Below are 22,382 nucleotides of genomic sequence, written 5' to 3' on the forward strand. Positions count from 1 at the left end.
CTATTGTACTGAGCAAAAATAAAAACTACGGTCAGCAGTCACTAAGACATCCCTTAGAGGGGTATATCAGCCATATACCACCCACTAACCAGATGCCATTGGTGAACTGTTTGGTTTTACTGGTTGTTAGTTTATGATGAACTAGCCCAGTCCTGACATCGTCACCTGCCACTACCAGGGGTGTGCCAGAGACGCTTCAGCTGCACAGCAGATATAAAGGACCAACTGGTTACTGCATGCTCTCTCTGCCTTGATTTCTCTCTCCATCTCTAACCTTCTCTCCTGAAGTCCCTTGCCCATCCCTCTTTCTCCCTTCTCCTATGCTGTCTCTCTGATTGTCTCTCTCTGCCCTCATGGCTCAGTAAACTTCCTGGTACCACACCTGTTGCATGCTGTCTAATATTTCATCATAACACTGATAAAATCCATTATAATTCATTATAATTATAATATAAATATATATAATATATAATAAATATTTATAATTATAATTCATTATAATCCACTCTACTTTTAGTAACTACAGAGAAAACTGGATCTCAAAGAAAGACCTCAACCATATTTTTTTAATTGTTGCATTTGTGTAGAAGATTTGAAATGGTTATTAGGTAGTATTCTTTTCCTTTCTAAGTGGAACTATGTGTGCATTATTTTCAGGTACCCTTCAGTATATGGCGCCAGAAATAATCGATAAAGGACCACGAGGGTATGAAAAGGCTGCAGACATCTGGTCCTTGGGCTGCACGATCATTGAAATGGCTACTGGAAAACCGCCCTTTTATGAACTGGGAGAGCCACAGGCAGCCATGTTCAAGGTCACATGTCTTACTAACCACAAACACATAAGCATTCGTATAGCTAATGCGTGTATGAATGTCAGAGTTTGTTCGGAAGGAGGCCTAAGGAAACACATGCTGAGACACAGCCAAGTTCAAGGGCATCTGCTCTCCCACTTGGTCTTCTTGGTCCTAAACTGAGATTCGGTGTAACCTTCATACAGCCCAGTGTAAATGACACAGAGCTCTAAACTCTTTGGAAAACAGTGTGGATATTTTCCATGTAAGAAACATATAGGAACATTTTGAGTGTCTGGGGAATCTTTCAGTGTGGTAAAGCACTTAACCAGCATCCCTGGTTCAGTCCACAGCACCTCAGCACACATATGCATATGAACACATACATACACATGCACACACGCACACATGCATGCACACATATACATGTATGCGCACACACATGAACGTATGCCTGTACACGAACATGCGTGCACACACATGCATATACTCATGCATATGCATGCACACCTGTGCACATACATACACGCACACGTGTGTGCACACACGTACACATACAAGCATATGCATATACACACCCATACACACATGTACAAAAATTCACAAAACAACATTTCAATCTACTTAGAAATTAAGTCAGATTATTTTCCTTATTTCTCTACTACAAATGTTTCAAGAATCCATTTTTAAAGGGTGTAAATTACCATCTTAAGCAACCCAAACTTATTTTTATATGTCTGTTCTTTTTAGTCTGTTTACCCATAAGTGATTCCAGGAAGTGAGAACAAACCCCCATCCCACCCCAGGGTAGAGGGCAGTGATACAGACAGGCCTGAGATTTGGACATCAGAGGTCTGGACAAGGCAGTGATGTGCCTAAGGCCCTGTAGTCCTCCCAGATAGGCTCCCTGTCTCCCAGGGCACAGAGCTCAGTTCCTGCTCTGTAGCATAATGACTTCTGAGCATCTCTGTTTCCTCGGCCTGTTCTGCCTCAGCTCAGCCTTCACTCTGCCTGCATGCGGCTTCTCGCAGGGGCTTTTGTAGCTTACTGCCTTCCACGTTTGCACCAAGTGTGATCTTTAAGCCTGTAGAAAAGCTGACAGGACACTGCCTCTATGAAAATGAAAATGCAACTAGGAGGCTCTCAGTTCTAAGCTCTAAGCTCCACCCCAGCACTGAATGAAAAATAAAAAACTCAAGAGTGCTGACCAAGCCTGCAAGAACGACTAGAGGCAAGATCATCTTTCTCTCCTGCTGCTCTCTCACCATTCTCTGGGGCTTCCCTCTGAAGTGGCGTTCTTTATCCGTACTGTAGTAACTGTCTGACACTGACTGAGTGTGTCCTGAGAGGGCTCCGACAGGGCCAGGATGTTTGGAACATTGGACAAATTATTTAATCTCCTTGTCTTCAGTAGGTACAGAGTGAGGAGAAGAACGGTATCTCTCACATACAAAACACATGAGGTATTTTCAAACAGACCCTGACAAGAGAGCCTGTGCTAGTGACTGCCTTACTGATGGGTTCTTAAAAGTTTCCAGCAAAGTTTTTTGAGGGATATGAGAGCTAATCGATGCAAAGCGCCTGGGGTTGTTCTTAACATAAAGGCTGTGTAGTCATTATAAATGTTATTATTTAAAAGAATACATTTATATGTAACAAAATTCATGAAAACACCATTAAATTTTACTGTGTGTGAGAGATTACGTGAGAGTGTATGTGCACGCTCCCTGACCCAATCATGTGAAAGCCAGAAGACAACTTCTGTCTTTCCATCTTGGGCTCCCGGGGTCAAACCTTAGACCCTCAGGATTGCTTGTGAAGTGATTTTAAGTGAAGCATCTCCCTGCCCCTCCCCCAAATACTAATAGAGATTCTAACAGTGGTATAAAATGTTTTCATTTCAAAGTGCTTCTCAATATTTTTTTTTAATGTTAGTGATTTGAGATGTGGAAGTACTTACAAATTATGCAACGGAGGAAAGAACTTGGGCTTTGAGTGAAACAAATCAAGATGCTTCTCCCTGAAGCCTTGTTTTCCTCATGCTGTAAGAGGGACAGTATTTACTTCATCGAGTGGCTGAGAGGATTCAGTGAGATCCATTAAGCTCAACTCCAGCACAGTGCCGGGTGTATTAGCTATTCTGGTCAACTCAACAGAATGTATATTTTTTTAGTACAGTATGTACTAACGTGTTCGCAGGGTTTGAAGGACTGTCTTATCACTTTGTGCTAGCTACTCTTCCTGCGTCGTTGCTCAGCTACAGGAACAATCTAAGCTTCCTGCAATCTGCAGAAAGCACATCCCAGATCACCTGGAGAAAAGCCAGAGCCAGGCTGGGGATACGGCCCAGTGCCAGGGCGCTTGATGTATGAGGCCTTGGGAACCACTGGAAGAATGAGAGAAAGAAAAAGGGATGAGGTGAGGGGGCCGAGGGAAAGAGAAGGAACAACTTCAGGAGATTCAGACGCTTTTCATTATGCTTCAGGTGGGGATGTTCAAAGTCCACCCAGAGATCCCAGAATCCATGTCTGCTGAGGCCAAGGCCTTCATACTGAAGTGTTTCGAACCAGACCCTGACAAGAGAGCCTGTGCTAACGACTTGCTTATTGATGAGTTCTTAAAAGTTTCCAGCAAAAAGAAAAAGACACAGCCCAAGCTTTCAGGTATGTTGTTACATGAGGAGGCTGTAGGTCAGTGTCTAAATCCTAAGCTTTTAAAAGGAAAAATGTTTCCGTAAGTAAACATCTGTTTCTGGAAACGGATGTGAACAATACATTGTTCTCGGGCATTTGGTTCTGTGTCAGGAAGCCATGTGACTGTCAGTTTCACAAATGCTGGGACCTTGTGAGTAGTGGTCTTCCACTACAGAGATTGTAGTTACTGGGTCAGCCTCTAGTACATTCAGTACGTAACTGTTAAGTTTCTAACCATCTAGGTAATATGCCTTTAATTGTAGGCAGTAGGTGGCATTCTCTGCCACCTCTCAGAGAATGTATCCCTCAATAATCGCCAAAGAGGGAAGGAAAGAAGGAAGAAATATAGGTGGGCTGGTTGCTAGCAATAACTAGAACGGAAGTTTTATAAATCGTGAATTTTCTCAGTAATTCCTCAGAAAGAAGAATGGGGTAAAGGATCCATTTGTCCTTGGCACTTTGAAGTTTATCTTGGATAGGATGGACAGATGACTATTGGGAAGGGACAAGGATCTCTTTTCAAGCATTCAGTTTTTGTTTACTGACCAATTTAACAACACGCTACTATGTGCTTATGCTCTTTGCTTTTTTTATTTTCTCCACAGCTCTCTCGACTGGATCGAATGGTGAGTTAGTTTTCTCCATTGCCCGTTGATCTGAGAACTGGCAAAGTGTGATACATTATAACCTTCTCCCCACCCCTCGAGGTGACTGAGCACCAAGGACTCACAGCTGTGAGCCTGGCTCAGGTCCTTGCTGCACAAACACCCCTCTTCCAATTCCCGGAGTCCAGGGTGTTAACTGTTTTTGAAGTCATTAGTTGGATTGAAGTCTGTGTCTTCCTTTCTAGGAGCCGGTGGCTACTTACGGCTTCTTGGAAAATGTCAGTATCGTATACCTTCTTCGGTCATATTAAGGACACTGTACTCTGGCGTACTGTCGTGGGCTAGCTTTTGAAAATCATATCCAAGAAGTTGAGTTTGTTATCAAGACAACTAGAGCATTTCAAAGAGCAATAAGGAAAGGATCATGGCTGTGGTTGATGGAAGTATGAGCGGCTTTAATATCCATTGTGTCAGGAGGTTAGCTGGGCAGGTCTTAGCAGGCTGCTTACATGCCTCAGAGCCAGTCAGCCAAGACTAGAGGCCCATTCATTCATCCAGCTTTCCTGGGCACAGTCACTCCAGCCTTCCCTCTGCGATTCTGAGTTGGGGGCAGGGATGCAGAGACAGGTTTGTGGTGCTGCCTCCTTTCTCCTGGCCTGTGGACAGCAGCCCCTGCATTTTCCCAGGGGAGACCCTGCAGCGGCTTCTTGGCTTTCTGAGCAGTGTGCTTTGCACAAATGCTTTGATCCTTCTGGGACTTTTTTTTTCCCTTTTATATTCCGGATGTGACACGCAAAAGCTTATTTGTTTAGCTGTCACTCTGTGCTGGTAATGATACCTACTTGCCAGATTTGATTCTGAGACGGAAATGATGTCCTGGAAGATCCTTGTAGCTGTGTGCAGACTCGAAGCCTGGCATTATTTGGTCCCTTCCACATGCCGTGGTTCTCATTCGCAGGAAACCTTTCCCAGCACACTACGTTGGTTTCCATGAATCTGACTGTGCTCACATCTACCCACAGTCCTCTCAGTGCGCATGCGCCTCAGACTCAGCATGCCGCTTGTGGCATCTCTGCTGGTCAGCTGTGGCTGCCATGCCTCCTCCCTCTGCGTTCAGGGTAATTCTGTAAGCGTTTAGATGCTGCCCTAGCTCTAGAGCCTAGCTCTAGTTAAGATACTATAAGATCTTAAGTTTTTAGAGAGTCCGTGGATGGGTGTTAGGGTCAGAGCCAGGTTCAGTTGTTGACTGAGTGGCCTTGAACTTAACTCTGCACCTGCTGCTGGGGTTGTGAGAATGAGTTGAGACCTTGGGTGACAGATGTGAGCACATTAAAGGCAGCAGTGACTGTTCTTCCTCCTGTTCTTCTCAGGTCTTCTGTGTTCAACACGCCCCCACAAACACCCAAGCCCCCTCCCCTGTGGCGTGTTGACAGTGGTGGCCTGAGGTTGTGGGCTTCAAAGGAAGGGCCAACCCCTACATACCCAAGCAGTAGGTTAAGATGCTTGTGCTAACCTAAGCCAGGAGCAGAAGGGCCATCTCGTTATTCTCTGGGGTCCCTGTGACCCTTGTGCCTCCGACCCATTAACTCTGTGACTATTACTTGGGGTTTTAGATGAGAGAACTTCAGATCCATCCTCTTTCCTGGGGTATAGTTTATATATGGTTTCTGTGTAGAGCAAAGACATTCCCTTGCCAGGGAGCCTCTACCCACAGAACAGTGGTAGCTCAGCACTGCTGGGGGTTAGCATGCATGCAGAAGGGATGAAGCTGGACATGGCGTTACAGCTTAGATCTGAAGGGGCTTTCACAACACGCTAAAGAGTTAGCAAAGAGCACCAGAGAACCAGGAAGAGAGCTTGATCTGGAATGGTGTCGCCAGCTAACACTGGGTTCGTAATTTTTTGTAATAACAGAAATGTCCTATGTCTTCACTGTCCAGTATATCAGCCATTAGACCTATGTGGTTGCCCATAGGCACATTTAAACATGGTACCTATGGCTGAGGTACTAGTCTTTATTTTGTTTAAATGTTAATGTAAATAATCACCTGAAGCTTCTAGCTACCATTGAAACCAGCAGGAGGTTTGTTTAATAGCATTGGTTCAGTAATGCTCTTCATTCAGCACAAGGAGATTTAGAAGTAGCCACTCAGAACGTAGAGGTGAGTCAGACTGAGGTCCTTCTGCCTGGATTAACTGGGTGCTCGCTAGTCATTAAGATGCCTGGCTTTTCCCACAGTCTGGAAGTGTAGTCCAGATTCCTGTTCTCTTGAAGTAGCTCTGCCAGCCCTTAAAGCAGCTGAGGTGTGAGGACCATTCACTGAGGCTTGAGACAGGCAGGCTGTCTCAGCTGGAGACAGGCAGGCTGACTGGGAAGGAGGTTTTGGGTTGGAGGGAGGCTTTGTCCCTAGGCTGTCTGAGATTTCCTCAGGGAAACTGCATTCAGCAAATTCCCACTTCCCCCAAGTGAGGGCATACCTGATTTCTTTGACTTAACACCCCTTTCTCCCCTAGATGGAAATTCTTGACAATCTGGGACCTGTCCACAGATGGGCCGCCTGCCCCTTTCCCTGAACAAACCCTGGCCTTCTGATAAAGCTTTCTTTTAGACAGTTTTGAACTCACACTCTTTTCCATCAGCCCCTGAAACTCAGTGATGTGGATCACCCTCTAGAGACACACCTCTGAGGTGACCTGGCTTTGGCAAGGTTCCTTCAGCCTCTGCAGATTTCCGCAGCCAGATCTCCGTAGCCACAGGTTTCGTGGGACTTGGCAGGGCTTTGGCAGTAACAATGCCAGTAACCAGAAACCCTCCCCAGCTCCTGTTCACAGTCTGAGAGCTTGGAACTCCCATACCTGAGACCTCCATGCTCGCCTCGTCAGCTTGTTCCTGTGGAGGCACAGTTCTTCCTCTCAGCCCTGCAGAGCTCCAGAACATGAGAAAGAGAGCCAAACAATCTTGAATAGATCCCTCATAAGCTTGTAAACTGACTGTTTACATTCTTCTTGCTAGCCATAATGACAGAGAGCATCTTCCTCTCACACCCCCTTGCCTAGAATTCTGCTTTTATTTTCCCCCCTCTATCATCACAGACTCATGTCATAAAGTTTAATATTTAATATTCCAGGTCCTCTGCTTTCTCCTCCCGGAAGTCTAGAATCTGCCCTTCCACTTGATCTCTAAACCTACTTTGACTAAACATGCCAGTGAGACCCATAGAGGCAAAGCCAACAAGAACTTCTTCAGGAGCTTCCTTGCCCGAAAGCCTGTTCTTTCTTGCTTTAACCGTGCCCATCACTGTTCCTCATCTCTCTCCATTGCTGCTGCTTCTCTCTCCCTTTCTTTGTCTTCTTTTCTCACCTTTCCCTAAATTATGTAAATCCCCTGGAAAGCGTGGGTGACTAAAGTCATAACCCTGAGCCAAACATTGTCAGAGCGCCAGGCTCAAAGCCAATTGCCCTGTTCACTTTGCATATATGGAAACCTCAGAGGCATTTTGATTTCTCATGAGACTGGGCTTAACAAGAGATGTAATTTAGAACCAGGTTCACTGATTGATTTCTCAGTGGGCTGAGGATGAGCCAGGACTGCCCATGGTGTCCACAGAAGCCCTTCTCATTCTAAGATGACTGACAGGCTCTGGGTTCCACCCTGGCACATGTATGCTTTTACCTCACGAGGCTTCCTTTAGTCAATCAGTATCCATAGCAACCTTAAAATTCATAAGACACAGGCTTTCTCATTGCTGGCTACTCAAACCATATAATGAGACCAGAGAGGTAAAAAGCAGGATAACTTGAAGCCTTGCTCCCTCTCTGTAGATACATACGTCTGTCACATGACACATACTTACAGAAACACAAGATAGGAATGCCTTACCTGGTAGTGCAAACAGAATTAATTTGTTCACTCCCAAGACATCAGTTCTTTTTTTTGAAATACAAGTGATCATGGTACTGATTTCTTCTTTTTTGGAGAAGATAGAGTCTACCTATATTAACGCCTGCCCTAGCTTGCAGGGAACTTGGCATCCTCCTGCCTCAGTCTCCCAGGTGCTACGGTTACAGCATGTGCCACTAGTGCCTAGCACAATCAACTTCTTACCAAAGCTCTTTTGCTATCTTTTGCATATCTGCTTGTGGGAACTATCTTAATAACATTTTTCTAACCATAAAAATACCCATGGGCTGTTCTAGGTTGCTCTCTGTTGCTGTGGTAAACACCAGAAGCAAAGGGGGAGGGGGAGTTTATTTGGCTCACTGGTTCTAGTCTATCACAGAGGGAAGCCAAGGCAGGCACTCAAAGCAGGAACTGAAGAGAGCATGGAAGAGTGATGCTGACTAGCTGGCTCAGCTCCCTTTCTTACACAGCCTAGGCACCTGCCTAGGATGGGGCCTCCATGCTGGGCTGTGCCCTCCTACATCAGCTAAGAACATGCCTCACAGACATGTTCGTAGGCCAGCTGATTTAGGCGATTCTTGAGCTGAGCTTCCCTCTTCTCCGGTGATGTTAGGTTCACTGGGCTGTGTCAAGCTGACAGCTAAAGCTGACCATTACGTGAGCTGAGGAGGTAGCTTGACAACCTGAGTTCGATTCCCAAACTCACATTAAAGAATGTCAGGCATAGCAGTGCACATTTGTGATCTCGACACTGCAGAGACAGAGACAGGATCGCAGGAACTTGATAGTTCCAGACCAGTGAGAGACCCTGTGTTAAGTGTGTGTGTGTGTGTGTGTGTTTGTGTGTGTGTGTGTGTGTGTGTGTGTGTATGACAAATACAAGATGTTTTAAATGCTATATTTATATTAAGTTACATGTACAGCACCTGGGAAACAATACTGGAGTTTGTCCTTTGGGCCCTACACATATGCACAAACACATGTAAACACATCTGCAAACACACATACATCTGCATGCACACGGGAAATTCCTGCTTATTGCAGAAAAATGGGAAAATGTTTCACCCTAAACCGTATCTTCCAGAAATAACTACCATTAATATTATGGCATAGTTTGGTGCATTTTCTCTAGTTATGTGTGCAACATACAACATTTACACACACGCACGCTCACACACTCTCACATACATCTAAGAACCTAAAAGTACCTGGAGAAGCCCAAGGGAGAATGGAAAGAAGGCCTGCTGTTGATTTTGATTGCCAACGTAACAGTCTAGAGTCTCCCGGGAAGGATGGCTCAGTGAGGGACTGTCCGGGTCAGGCTGGCCGCTGCATGTGTCTGCAGGTGACTGCTGTGAAGACCCACCCACTATGGACATCACCATTTCCTGGGCTTGGGCCCTGGACTACCTTGTCTTCCCGGAAGCGGTGGATTTTAACCTAGACATGCAGATAAGGTAACCCCTTTCTCAGCTAGGCTGGTTTGGCCAGGACATTCTTTGTAACAACAGAAGGGAAACTAGTCCTGGTCTCAGATGTCTGTGAACTGAAAAGGAGAGTGTGTGCACACGTTTGTCTGGTGGCCTGGGGCCGACACCTTGGGAATAGGCTGCTGAACTGCGGTAGTGGCAAGCCGTGGGAGAGGACCGCTGCTGACTGGTCATCTGCTGTCTTTGAGGCGCGGCTGAGTTCAGCTCAACCCAGATTACGAGAAATCTAATAAAAAGAGGTTTCTAGGCAACCGTGGATCCTTTCATTTTTTAGAACTTTACACTTGCCTTTTTTAGTAAGAGGTGTTTGTAGTGTTGAGACATTAAAGATGTTTCTGGCAAAAATTACTGTCTTTAAAACCAGAATGAAATGCAGGGAGCTCTCCTATCATGCTATCTTAGTCTCCATCAAGGTAAAGCAGAGGCTCCTGTTTGCCATGGGATTGGTGTCTGACAAGTAGGGACAGCCTTAGAGGTCGCTTTATTTCCAAATGTTGTTTTAACAGAGTGTTTTTTCATGTTCATCCTCATGCCATGCCATGTGGCCATCAGCATGTTTTTCTTAGGTAAAGCAGGGTTAGAACCTGTTCCTTAGACCCATAGCATCCCACTCCAAAGAAGCCACAGCTGCTAAGGTGATCGATCCTTCACACGTGTGAGGACGTGGCTTTGAAACTGTGAGTCTCATCCTGTTCCTAGATGTGGGCGCTGAGTCCTGTAAACACCAATTTAAGTCATCAGTTAAGCCTGGTTCTTCCACCCTGGGAGACATTCCTTTCAGGGTCCAACAGGCCCTTTCCTGACTGAACCCTTGCCGGCCTACCTGTGTTACACTGAGCAAGGCAGGGACTGTGATCACATGAGCAGCTTCTTCCACTCACTGGCATGACAAAGGAGACTGGTCTTCACAGATATGCCACTGTGGGTAAAGTTGTTGAAGTGTTTGCTACCTTCTCTCTCGGATCACAGAGTATCTTAGAAGCATCTCCCTGCCGGTCCCTGTCCTGGTAGAAGACACCAGCAGCAGCAGCGAGTATGGCTCTGTTTCTCCTGACACAGAGCTGAAAGTGGACCCCTTCTCCTTCAAAACCAGAGCCAAGTCCTGCGGAGAAAAGGACGGGAAAGGGATGCGGACACTCTTTCTAGGGTAAAGAACTGACTTGTTTGTTTTGAAGTACCCTGTGGAGTGTGCCGCTTTGTGAAGGAGACCCTGGCTTAATGCTGCACCCATTATTACAGCATTCCAGACGAGAACTTCGAAGATCACAGTGCGCCCCCGTCCCCTGAAGAGAAAGACTCGGGCTTCTTTATGCTGCGAAAGGACAGTGAGAGGCGGGCCACCCTTCACAGGATCCTGACCGAAGACCAGGACAAGGTGGTTCGGAACCTGATGGAATCTCTAGCCCAGGTAAAGCCTCGTGGGCACTCCCTTCCAGAAGACTTATACACAGGTTGCTGTTGGTTTGTTTGTTGGGTTTGTGTTTGTTTTTTGGTTTTGGTTTTGGGTTTTTTTTTTTTTTTTTTTTTTTTTTTTTTTTTTTTTTTTTTTTTTTGAGACAGGGTTTCTTCATGTAGCCCTGCCTGTCCTGGAGCTCTCTCTGTAGACCAGGCTCGTCTTCAACTCAGAGATCTGCCTGCTTCTGCCTCCCCAGTGCCAGGATTAAAGGCGTGTGCCACCACCGCCCAGCTGATTTAATTTTTGTAAGGATAGACTTCCACCATGCTGGCCAGGCTGGGCTCAAGCTGTCCTTCTCCTGATTAGGTGGGACTGCAGGTACTGTCACCCCGGCCAAACTCTGCAGATTCTTACCTGTGACCTTACAACATGGGGTTGTACAGGTGACCTGGAAGTGTGAGGAGGCTGTAGTACTCTGACTGGTGAGACAAACCCACATGCTGGGTGTGCTACACCTGAGATGCTGAGACAGGGGGATGGTGAGTTCTAGGTCACCCTGGGCTACATGGGGAGACCTTATTTAAATAAAAATAATAAAAACCCTCCATTAGGGGCAAACAAAGAGAAAACCTTAAGTGTAGAAACTGTATTTGTGAATATGAATTGGTGCACATTGAAAGCAGTGTCGTTTACGCCTTTTCTTGCTTATAGCTCTCCATTCCCATGCCCTTCCCCCTTCATTCTTCCGTCCGTCAGTCCTTTTCTTCCCTCCTTCCTTCCTTCCTTCCTTCCTTCCTTCCTTCCTTCCTTCCTTCCTTCATCCTTCTCTCCTCCCCTCCCTCCTTTCTTTCTTCTTCCTCCCTTGCTTCTCTCCTGTTCCTGTATCTTTTAGGACAAGGACTGATAGAATGAAGGTATTTACATTTCTACTTGAAATAGTGAAATGCTGATACTGTTAGGCTGCACAGCGATGGCGTATGTGCTCTGTTTTATTAACGAGTTAGTGTGCATGACTCGAGGTGTCAATTACACACATGTGCATAGTACTTGAGTGGCACACTCAGATTCTCACGTTCATGGACCTCCACCTAGTCCCTACCCACTTCTGCTGTCCGTTCATTCGCTCATTCCCCCAGTCGATGAAGAACGATTAAGCCGGATGGATTGCTGAGTTTGGCTTTAGCTCAAGGCTGCCCGCAGGTGTTCCTCTGAGCACTGGGAGCCTCAGTGCGTGTGACAGAACCCTAGCTTATGAGGTCGCTACACTCAGCAGGATGTGGGGGCAGCCATGAGCAACTGTGTAGTGTCTTAGAATTCCTGTGTGAAAAAACAAACAACAAAAAACCCTTCCCCAGGAAACTATTCTCCCTGTTACATTAGCTGGCTGGGGGAAAACACCACAAACCAGGTGTCTTATCAGAAGAAATGTGCTCTGGGGGCTTACAGCCCAAAGCCAAGGTGTCAGCACATTTACTGTCTTTCTGAGGACTCCCCCTAGGTGCTGATGACCATCTTCCCTGATACCAACAGCATCCCAGATTGCCCTTCTTTATCTGCGTGAGCACACTAGTATCTCTTGTATATCTTGTGAGGCTCCCAGCCCAGGTGGATTAGATTCCATCATTATATACACAGGAGGAAATAGGATTCCCTCAGTTCCAGCACGTTAGTTAGGCCACAGCTCAGATTCTTGCCAGCGCAAGCATTCTTCCCATAGACATAGTGAATCCTCATAACGACACCTGTCATCCTCTGTCAGTCCTGTGAGCATCAGGACCCAACCACCTGACATCTGTGATCCTCTGTCAGTCCTGTGAACATTAAGACCCAACCATCTCTCTGTCCCTATCACTGTAAACCAACTGCTCGTGGCTGTGGTCAGTGTGGACTCACTAGCTCCTTTTCTCCTTCAGTCCTGGGAAAATGGCTGCAAAGAGGGTAGAGGCGTGGGCCAGGCTGTTAATGTCTCCATTCAACAGTTGGCCTGTTCTTGTCTCTTACTGGGACAGATGTGGAGCTGGGCTTTCTTTCTTGGCTCTTGCTGTTCAGGCGCAGCCCCAGTGGGTCTTATCAGACCCACTAGATGTCTGAGCTGTTTTTTTAAGACAAAAAATTCTATCACCATAGGAATTCCCCAACAAACACCTTTGGCTCCTATAGGAAGAGCCACGTGTGTGCAAATAAAGGCTCCAGTTACAGGGAGAACTTAAGAGAATGCATTTGTGGTCCTAATGCAAAGCTGTCTCAAACAGTGATCTTGAGGCACATGTAACAGGTGTTCTGGCACCAGAAGGGAACCAGGCATCTAGACAGGGGAATAGGGTAGCTGTCAACCCATGCCTGTGGAGCCTACTCAAGAACTGAGAACAGGACAGGTTGAAATTCGGGAAACCAAGTTTAGGTGGCGGGAGCAGATGCATGCAGTCATGCAGTCATTCAGCAATCACGACACAGCTCCTAAAAGCCAGGTCTGTTCCCTCTGCAGGGAACAGAATATAACTCTGTGTCTCGCTGAAGTTGACGCTCTAGCAGAAAAAGAATAAAGAGAACCGGTAGCTGCATGTTAGATATGTTGTAAACATGGCAAACAGCTCTTCTGGCCATTATCCATGTGTGTGCCCTTTCAGGCCTCATGAAGCCAGGGCTCAAGTGTTGCCCTGTAAGCAGCCATCTTCTCCAGATGAGGAGAGCAGCGCGTGGAGGACTTGTAAAGCTTCCGGAGGCACATGCCACCGAGGTTTGACTGCAGACAGTCTGGCTGAGGGGTGTAGAGTCTTAACCTCCACACTGCCCTGCCCCCCCCCACACACGGCAAATGGTGGAACACGCAGGGGTTGGAGGGTCACTAGTGTCCACCTTGGAATGAAGATTTCTTCTATGGCCATGAGTTATGATGTTCACTTTTAGGTCAGGAATACGTGAAACTCAGGAGTTGCCTAAATTGTGGATAATTTATATCCACATTCCGAAAAGGTACAGTTTTCCAGTAAAGAGATGTCATTTTTTTTTGACTCCCTAGTAGACTGTAGCTCCATTCTCCAGACCTCCTGTGACTGCTGAAATTCCCATCGACTGGCTAATTGATTGACTGAATATGTGTGCAGGATTAAACCTGGGCCTCCAATATCTTAAGCACGTGTCCTACTGCCAGGCCATGGCTTAATCTGAAATCCCTAAAATTTGAGGGTTTTTTTTTCCCTAAGTTATTGTCAGTGGCCTGGCATATCTAAGTTTTTAGAGTCCACTGGAATGTTCCCTCTGAGAGGAAAGATAGAGGACCCCTTCCAGGTCAGCCTTAAAGAGCAATCCTCGGACACCAAGAAGCAGTTCCCGGCATGCCGGAAACTGCCAGCCAGAATCACAGGCTCCGTCCGGATGATCAGATGATGGTGATGAAGTGCACTGTCCAGGACACTGTGGATTTCTTAGAGGGACACTACACCACATGGGGGCTTGCTGGCAGAGCGGCTCCACTCCAGTTTGGGGCAGGTAGGATCCGTGGTTAGGAGCTTGGGTTCAGTTTGGCCTTGCTCCTCCTAGAGTCCTGGCTCCATCGGTTAAGGGTAAGTTACTGACCTCCTCAGAGCCTGAGCTGCTTCACCTGGAACTCAAACCCCTCTGGGATTGCTAGCAGGACTCACCGAGTCCTGGGAAATTTAGGTCATGATAGGAAATACTGTACAAATGTACACTTGTTATCATCAAGTGACCTAATAGTAGTTACATAGTTTCTTTGTGGGGTTTTTTTTTTCCTACAACCGGACAGAAGTAATTTTCTTAATGTTTTCTAACCTATCTAGAGAAATCTTTCCATCTCTGTCTATACCTCAGAACGAAACTGAAAGGTGATGATTGGCCAGGTCCTTAGTACTTTAACCCATGAGAAGCTCTTTAATTTGTTCGTGCATTTTTTACTGTGGAGTGTATGCCTCTTGCATGTGCGTGTGCGCTCATGTGGCGGTCAGAGCAGATAGATCTCTGTCTTTCTCTACTACTCTCTGCCTTATCACCTAACACACGATCTCTCGTGGAACCAGAAACTTGCTCTGTTGGCTGGCTGGCCGGCCAGTGAGCTCTCAGGACCCGCGGCGTGTCCGTCCCTCAGTGCCGGGGTTACAAGCAGGTGAAGACGCAACCGCCTCTCTCAGTGTGTCTCAGGGATTTGAGCTCGGGTCCTCATGCTTTCCACAGTGTGTTCTCACCTTTGACCCATCTGCCCAGTCTGCAAATGCTCCTTTGAGCTGTATCACCTTCTACAAATGCACTCCGTGTTTAAGGAATAAGGAGTAGGGGCCTAGGGAGATGGTTCAGTGGGCAAGAGCAGTTGCTGTGGAGACAAGAGGGTCCGAATCCTCCAGCACTCATAAAAGCTGAGCGTGGCAGGGCATGCCTGTAACCCATCCCAGCGTTTCTGGGCAGATGGAACCTGGGAGTTTGTGGTCAGCCAGCTGAGCAGAAGGAGAGAGCTTTTTGTTCAGTTATAGACCTTCTCTTGAGGGAAGAAGGCAGAGAGCGATAGAAAATACCCAGTATCTGCTTGTGGTCTTCACATGTGTGCGTATCGGCATATACCACACACACACACACACACACACACACACACACACACACACACACACACCATGCACCCGTACACGCATCTTAGTTAGGGTTTGTTTCTAGTTCTGTGACAAAACACTGTGACCAAAAAGCAAGTTGGAGAGAAAAGGCTTTATTTGGCTTAAGCTTCCAAAGGATGTAGGACAGGCACTCAAGCAGGGCTGGAACCTGGAAGCGAGAGCTGATGCAGAAGCCAAGGAGGGGCGCTGCTTCCTGGCGTCCTGGCTTGCTCAGCCTGCCTTCTTAGAGAACACAGACCACCAGATGAGGGATGGCCCCACCCACCATGGGCTGGACCCTCCCCCATGGATCACTAACTGAGAAAATGCCTTACAGCCAGAGCTCATGGAGGCATTTCCTCAACTGAGGCTCCTTCCTCTCTGATGACTCTAGCTAGTGTCAAGCTGACACACAAAACCAGGCAGCCCGACACAATACTAGAGAGGACTTCTGCAAAAACCTGTGAATGCTGAATGCATGGTAAAGGCTACCATTGTCTTGAGCACATTTGCCCTGCCAAAGTCTTCATAAAGAAAGGTCCTTGAGTGAGTTACTGCGGAGGGCCGAGAGTTAGGACAAAAATAATGATGGAGTACATGGATGAAGTCGCCTGGTCAGGAAGCACCTCCCAGTGTAGAGGGTGTCCTTTTGTAGGACAGCAACATACACATTCCGAAAAACCGGAAGCAACATGTTTTTGTTTTGAAAACAAACCTGATGCAAAACTGAACGCCTTCTTTCCAGGCTGATGGAAGATCTGTAGCTGATTTTTCACTAAGCTAAGACTCCAGTGTCTGAATAACTCTGTTTTCCTTCCTGCTATTTTCCTGGTGTTAAGAAGTTGTTTGTGAATCTTCCCTCTGGCTGTTGTTTAGTTTGTGGTAAGAAAAAAACAAAGCGTATAATTGTTCTCAGTGTAATTTTAAAATGTTTCTTTAATGACAGCCTTTAGGCCTTTCAATTTAGGCTTTTCTCGTGAGAATTTAAACATGGAACCAAGCTCTCAAATCAAGACTATATGTAGAGAAATCCTTTGGTGGTGCTATCTAGAATTTTTGATGAAGTTCTAATAATTGGAATTTTGTTGGCCCAGTGGAGAAACTTAATTTTAATAATACACTACAAAAATGCAACATGAAATAGAAATGAGGTTAATAAAATAAAAGAAACAAAGTTAAATGAGGATAAATGGATAAACCTTTAACTTGGGTTCTCTTTACAGTGCAGTGTGCCTTGCCCAATTAAAAAAAAAAAAAAAAACCTCACTTTGAAAGAGAAATCTATTTAAATATGTAAAATTTTCTAACTGATTACCCAGTTGTTGTTAAGGCCTGGCTTCAATGGTGGTCTCTGAGCCAGCCCCTGTTATGACAAGGAATTCACGTTAAAGGCAGTTGGGGAAGATACACAGGACCCTGAAAGAAGTAGCCCTGGGAGCCTGGCTGAGCCTGGCCTGTGAGTCCAGCAGACTTAAAGCCCCGATGGTTCCATCTTTTCTCTTGCTTCCATCTACTTCTCTTTTCCCTATCCATTGTCATTCTTAGCTCCCCTTCGGCTACTCCCTTATCACTGGACACATTCCTGACCCTATTTCATGACCTTTCTGAGACTTTGAGGTTAAGAGTCTATGGCTCGGTGCCTCTATCTCACTTTAGTGTCCCAATTAAAACTTCTGAAAGCAGGATTCTCACTGCCTCAGCTCATTCCCCTTTGGGCAAAGCTTGGTGTACCTTTGTCCTGGCTGCAGACCAGTGTGTGTGGGGGTGGGGGGGGGTGAGTGCTGTTTCTCCAAAGGTTGGTCACTGATGCAAAAGGGATGGCTGCACTCAGGAGCCACAGAGTTCAAGACATGCTCTTTGCCATTAGCAGGAGACCTCCTGGAGCTCAGTTCTCCTGAGAAAAGACTGTGAGAACGGGAAACTTAGGGTGGCTGTGTGCGGTACAGAGTGAGTGAGGCCTTGTGGGCTTTTATTTTCAGGGTGCTGAAGAGCCTAAACTCAAGTGGGAACACATCACGACCCTCATCGCGAGCCTCAGAGAGTTTGTGAGGTCAACCGACCGAAAAATCATAGCCACTACCTTGTCAAAGCTGAAGCTAGAGCTAGACTTCGACAGCCACGGCATCAGCCAGGTGCAGGTGGTCCTCTTTAGCTTCCAGGACGCGGTAAGTGCGGTGTGGTCCGGTGCTGTGTTGCCCCACAGACCCTGCTGAGTGGTAGCTGGAAAATTGGATAAATTCTCTCTCCTTTCATTTGAGCCCCCCCACCAAAGATAAGAAACCCAAGTGACTGAAGCACCATGGGAACATCGAGACTGGCAAACACTCCCATGGCTGGGGTCCTCCTAGCGTCATGCGGTGGGTTGCTGTTTATTTTGGTGGCCTCAGAAGCAGCTTACATGTTAGGATGTTTTGTAATGCTGTACAAGAAGTGCCATCTAGTGGCCATTAAGGAAAATGCACTGGTGCACGATGCTCACTTGTTTGATAGGTGATTCCTCCCCTTCCGGTTACTCTTGAGTAAGGATTCTCTGACCTTTGTGGCCCAGATGACCTTAGGCCACTCTCAGACACTCTATGTGTGGGAGACAGAAATAAATGGTATCTCGATGGGGCCTGTGATGTAACTATGGAATCACTCCCTATGGTCTCATTTGAATGTTTAAAATTGACTCTTAAAAGTATCAAAGTACATTGCTCCTTTGTTAGAGAGTTTCTTGACATTTGTATTTGAAGTAACAGATGACCTTCCGTTGAAAACTAAGATTTCATCATTCAGCAGCCACTGGTGTTCTGAGTGGAGTCTACTTGGTCTTTCTGCTGTGTGATGAGCAGGGGCCAGAGCCCTGACTGGACTGAGACCACAGTATGAAAGCAGCTGGCAACATCCGTCACTAACATTAAATGCTAGGGCATGCTTTGCTGCAACTGTGGAAACCCAGCCATCAGAAGTAGAGTGAAATGATTTAGCTGATTTGTGCTTGTCCACGTACCGGCGAGAGGTTGGAAAGCCAGTTGGCTGGAGAATTCAGAGTGGGAGCTATTTAGCTGTAACCCTGGGCCTCGGGCCCAGGTCAGACACAGAAATGCAACTAACTCACCCCTGCTCAACTCGATCCCAGTCCATTGTTCTCATTGGGTAACATGCTGTGTCACGCGGCTTTGAGCAATACGCTGTGTGATGACGGGCTGTGCAGGGCAGGTCACAGCTATAAAGGATTCACACTTAGAGAAAGACTCCAGTTTCCTAAATGATACACTGGTCAGTCACATAAGCAGGGCAGTCCATTTAAGAAATGGAGGCATTTTAAACACGCTGAAAGGATTTCCCAGAACAATTGAGGTCCAAGGATTAGTTATTCCCTTGGGAGCAACCACCCTGAGGAAGTCCTCAGGCCAACTCTCTCCTGAATGGGGTGCTTCTGACAAGACCGGACCAAGAGAGAGACTAATATACTGTTGTTCCAGCTCTTGGCATGAGTTTGCAGCTCAGCCACCACTTCCCAGCTTCTACCAGCCTCCCTAACCACAGCCCTGTCTCCATAATTACCACTGTCAGTCAGGAAGTGGCGGACTCAATCCCACGGTTAAACACCTCCCCTGACCTTATGACAACACTGTGTCTTTGAAAAGTTAATGCACACAGTATTACATGCAGGGAACACTGTTCAGTCTTCCAGAAAGAAATTCTGACACAGGCTGTAACATGGATCGTTAAGAACGCCATGCTAACCCAAACAAGCTGCTCACAAAGGCCAAATGCTTCGTCCTCTGACTTCAGAGAGGTGCCGAGAGCAATTAGACCACAGAGGCAGAAGCAGGTCAGGCGTGTGGGACTGTTGAGTACCCAGATCCGAGTGAGTCCCGAGTTCCCGTGCCATAAGAGGCAGAGCTCTAAGGATGGATGATTACCCACAGCAGGGTAATGTGACGGTACGTGGTACCTGGGGTGGTTAAAAAAAAAATCACGGATTTTACATTATTTAAACTGAGCAAATAGAAATGATTAACACTGGAAATGTTATATTATGTGTATTTCACAGTAGTTATTAAAAAGATCAGAAAGGCCAGGTGTGTGTCTATCTCATTGTCTAGTTAGGTGGGTGGGCCATTTACCAGTCACTGTAAAAAGTCGCCTTAACAACAAACATTTTTGTGTGTCTGTGTGAATAGGCTTTCTGGAATATTCTAGATTATTTCCCTGTAAGGAGAGGCATAAGCAACGGTGAGGAGAAAAGAAAAAAAAAAAAAGAAAGAAAGAAAAAAAACAGGATTGTGACAAGATGCAGGTCGTGCACAAAGGTCCCCCTTTATTCCTCCAAATCATGAACATGCTCAAGGTCTGTCTGTGCTGAGTAGCAGTCCTGACGTTGCAGGAGAGGGTTGTCTTGACTGGAAACCCCTGAGTCCTCCCTGCTTTTAGGCCTCCCACCAGCCATCCTGAGTACAAAAGATGCGGCACTCTCATCTCACCAGAGGCCTTCCCACTGGCCTCGGTGAAGCTGCTCACTTTTAACTGGAGAGGTTTTCTTTCCATTTTATTTCCCTATTTTTGTTTTCTTTGAGTCCAGATCTAATAGCCCAAACTCGTGGCCTCAAACTCGTGATCCTCCTGCCGAAGCCTCCTGAGCATTGGGGCTTCAGGTGTATGCTAGCATGTCTAGCTTTCAACTTTAATTTGAAGTGGCAGTCTTTGCTTGCTAGAGACGTGAAGAAGGCTTTTGGTTCTGCGGATAGGTCACCCAGGCACCGGGTTATTTGCAATTAAAAATTAATGCAGACCAGGCCTGGGAGATGGTTCCATGGGCAAAGGTACCTTAGCCTAATGACCTGAACTCAGCACTGGGAACCTACGTGGTGAAAGGAAGGAACTGACTTCCACAAGTTGTCCTCTGATGTTCACATGTGCAGATCCACACACTTTCACACAGATGCATGTGTGTGCACGCTCACACACACATACAAATACACAATCATCTCCCCCCCACTCCATGAGTGTAATAAATAATATGAAAAAATAGACTAAAGGTCACTGTTTCTCCAGGTCAATAAAGTTCTTCGGAATCATAACATCAAGCCGCACTGGATGTTTGCCTTGGACAGTATCATCCGAAAGGCTGTGCAAACGGCTATTACCATCCTGGTTCCAGGTCAGAACTACTTCATTACTGTGTAGAGATACTTAGTGCTTATATATTTTGCGTTTTTCTGCCTCTGTCATTTCATTCCTGGTGTTCCTTTGGTGTTCTGAAGAGCACTTGTTGCCTTGTTTTAACAGTCGTTTCATAGCTACTGTATTACCTACTCTGCTTGTGCTGTGATAAAACACTGTGACCAAGGCAACTTAGAGGAGGAAGGGTTTGTCTGGGCTTTGAGCTCCAGAGTGCACCCACCACTGTTATGGTGGGAGGCAGGTGGCTGAAGCAGGAAGCTGAGCACTCACGTCTTGAACCACAAGCATGAAGCAGAGACAGCGACGTTGAAGCGGCTCAGGTCTTAAAACTCTCAAAGCCCTCCCGGTGACATACTGCCCCCAGCAAGGCCACCGCACCTCCTAAGCCTTCCAGAGAGTGTCACCAACTAGAGACCAGGCACTCAAACACATGAGCTTATGGGGGCAGGGTGGGTATCCTCATTCTGCCCATCACAGTCACCAAATAACATTTATCAAGTACATCCAGGGTGCACAGCGATACACTGAGCAGGATGGTCTCCATGAGGGAGGAAGGTTTGCTTAGACATGAAGAAAAACTAGAAACTGTAAGATGCCCTAAAGGGTTAAGAATTTCAGTGTATAGGTATCTGTGCCCACAAATGTTTCCTTGTCACCGTTTTTAACCACTGATTCTCAAGTCTTCCAGTGAATTCAGCAAAGATCACAGTCCTTGAGCCCTTCTCAGACCAATTGGCAATAGACTTTTGGAGTTAAGGACCAAAAATTGGATTTGAATTGTTTTTTTTTAAGTTTTAGATTAATCACAAAATGGAGAGGAAAGGTGTGATTTCCTATATGCTCTCTGCCTTGACATGCATATAACCTCTCCCAAAATGAACATTCCCTACCTGAAAGGCACATTTATTACCATTGACGAACTTGTACTAACATATCATAGTAACCTAGGGTGACACATTGCCTCACTCTTAGACCTGTACAATCTATGCTGTTCAGGTTTGACCAATAGAAGGATGTCTCCCCACCATTAGATATCATAGGGAATATTTTTATGGCTCTGAAAAAAAAAATCCTCTATACCCTAGCTATAGAAATTCAATATGAGTACTGCTCTCAAGCTATTTTGATGCATGGCTGGGTGCAGAAATCGTTGGCCTAAGCACACTCTGGCTATGCTGGCAGTGAAACACAAAAGGCAGAGTGTTGATACAACGTGTGTGAGGTGAGCAGAAGTGTCTCCCGACTCTAAGACAAACCGCTGAAGTACCTGGACAGCTTATTCGGTAATAAACACTTCTAAGCACAACTCCTCTGTCCGGTGTGCATGTAAAATGGAGCTGTCACTACATGGGTCAGTTCAAGGACCCTTACATGCATGAGTTAGGAACATGTATTGCTCTTGTGCTCTATACCTGCATTCTAAGGGAGGAAATAGAAGCCTGAGAGGATTGATATGAAATGTTTTAGAATGTCACCAATTTTTAAGTAATGTGAATCCTTCCAAGCTGTGGAATTCCTTCTCTGTTCTCAGAATACCTTGGTTGGCTTGCGTCTTTACTACCTATAATTCCTAAGAATGTGTGGACCTAGGTTGTAGTTCCTTAACATCCATCTGCTAACAGATGGAATTTGGGCTGCTGCTGAAGTAGTAGAGTTCATGCCTGAGGCAGGAGAAATATGAAACAACCATGAGACACCTTGTGGTGACAGAAAGTAAGGAAGGCTCTTAAGGA

At 46.2% G+C, this 22,382-nt stretch overlaps 1 protein-coding gene across 1 annotated transcript in view; it reads left to right on the plus strand.

Annotated features, from left to right (window-relative positions):
• Positions 1-22,382, plus strand: part of Map3k5 (mitogen-activated protein kinase kinase kinase 5) — a 190,096-nt gene that overhangs the window by 155,184 nt on the left and 12,530 nt on the right. Inside the window, exons 19-25 of the mRNA XM_055599285.1 lie at positions 658-815; positions 3,280-3,457; positions 4,093-4,113; positions 10,453-10,630; positions 10,723-10,891; positions 17,457-17,642; positions 20,521-20,626. Of these exons, the coding sequence (XP_055455260.1) occupies positions 658-815; positions 3,280-3,457; positions 4,093-4,113; positions 10,453-10,630; positions 10,723-10,891; positions 17,457-17,642; positions 20,521-20,626 (996 nt within the window). The remainder of the gene's footprint in view (positions 1-657; positions 816-3,279; positions 3,458-4,092; positions 4,114-10,452; positions 10,631-10,722; positions 10,892-17,456; positions 17,643-20,520; positions 20,627-22,382) is intronic.

This window comes from Psammomys obesus, unplaced genomic scaffold (genome assembly GCF_907164565.1).
Source record: "Psammomys obesus unplaced genomic scaffold, mPsaObe1.curated_primary_1811, whole genome shotgun sequence".
Taxonomy (NCBI): domain Eukaryota; kingdom Metazoa; phylum Chordata; class Mammalia; order Rodentia; family Muridae; genus Psammomys; species Psammomys obesus.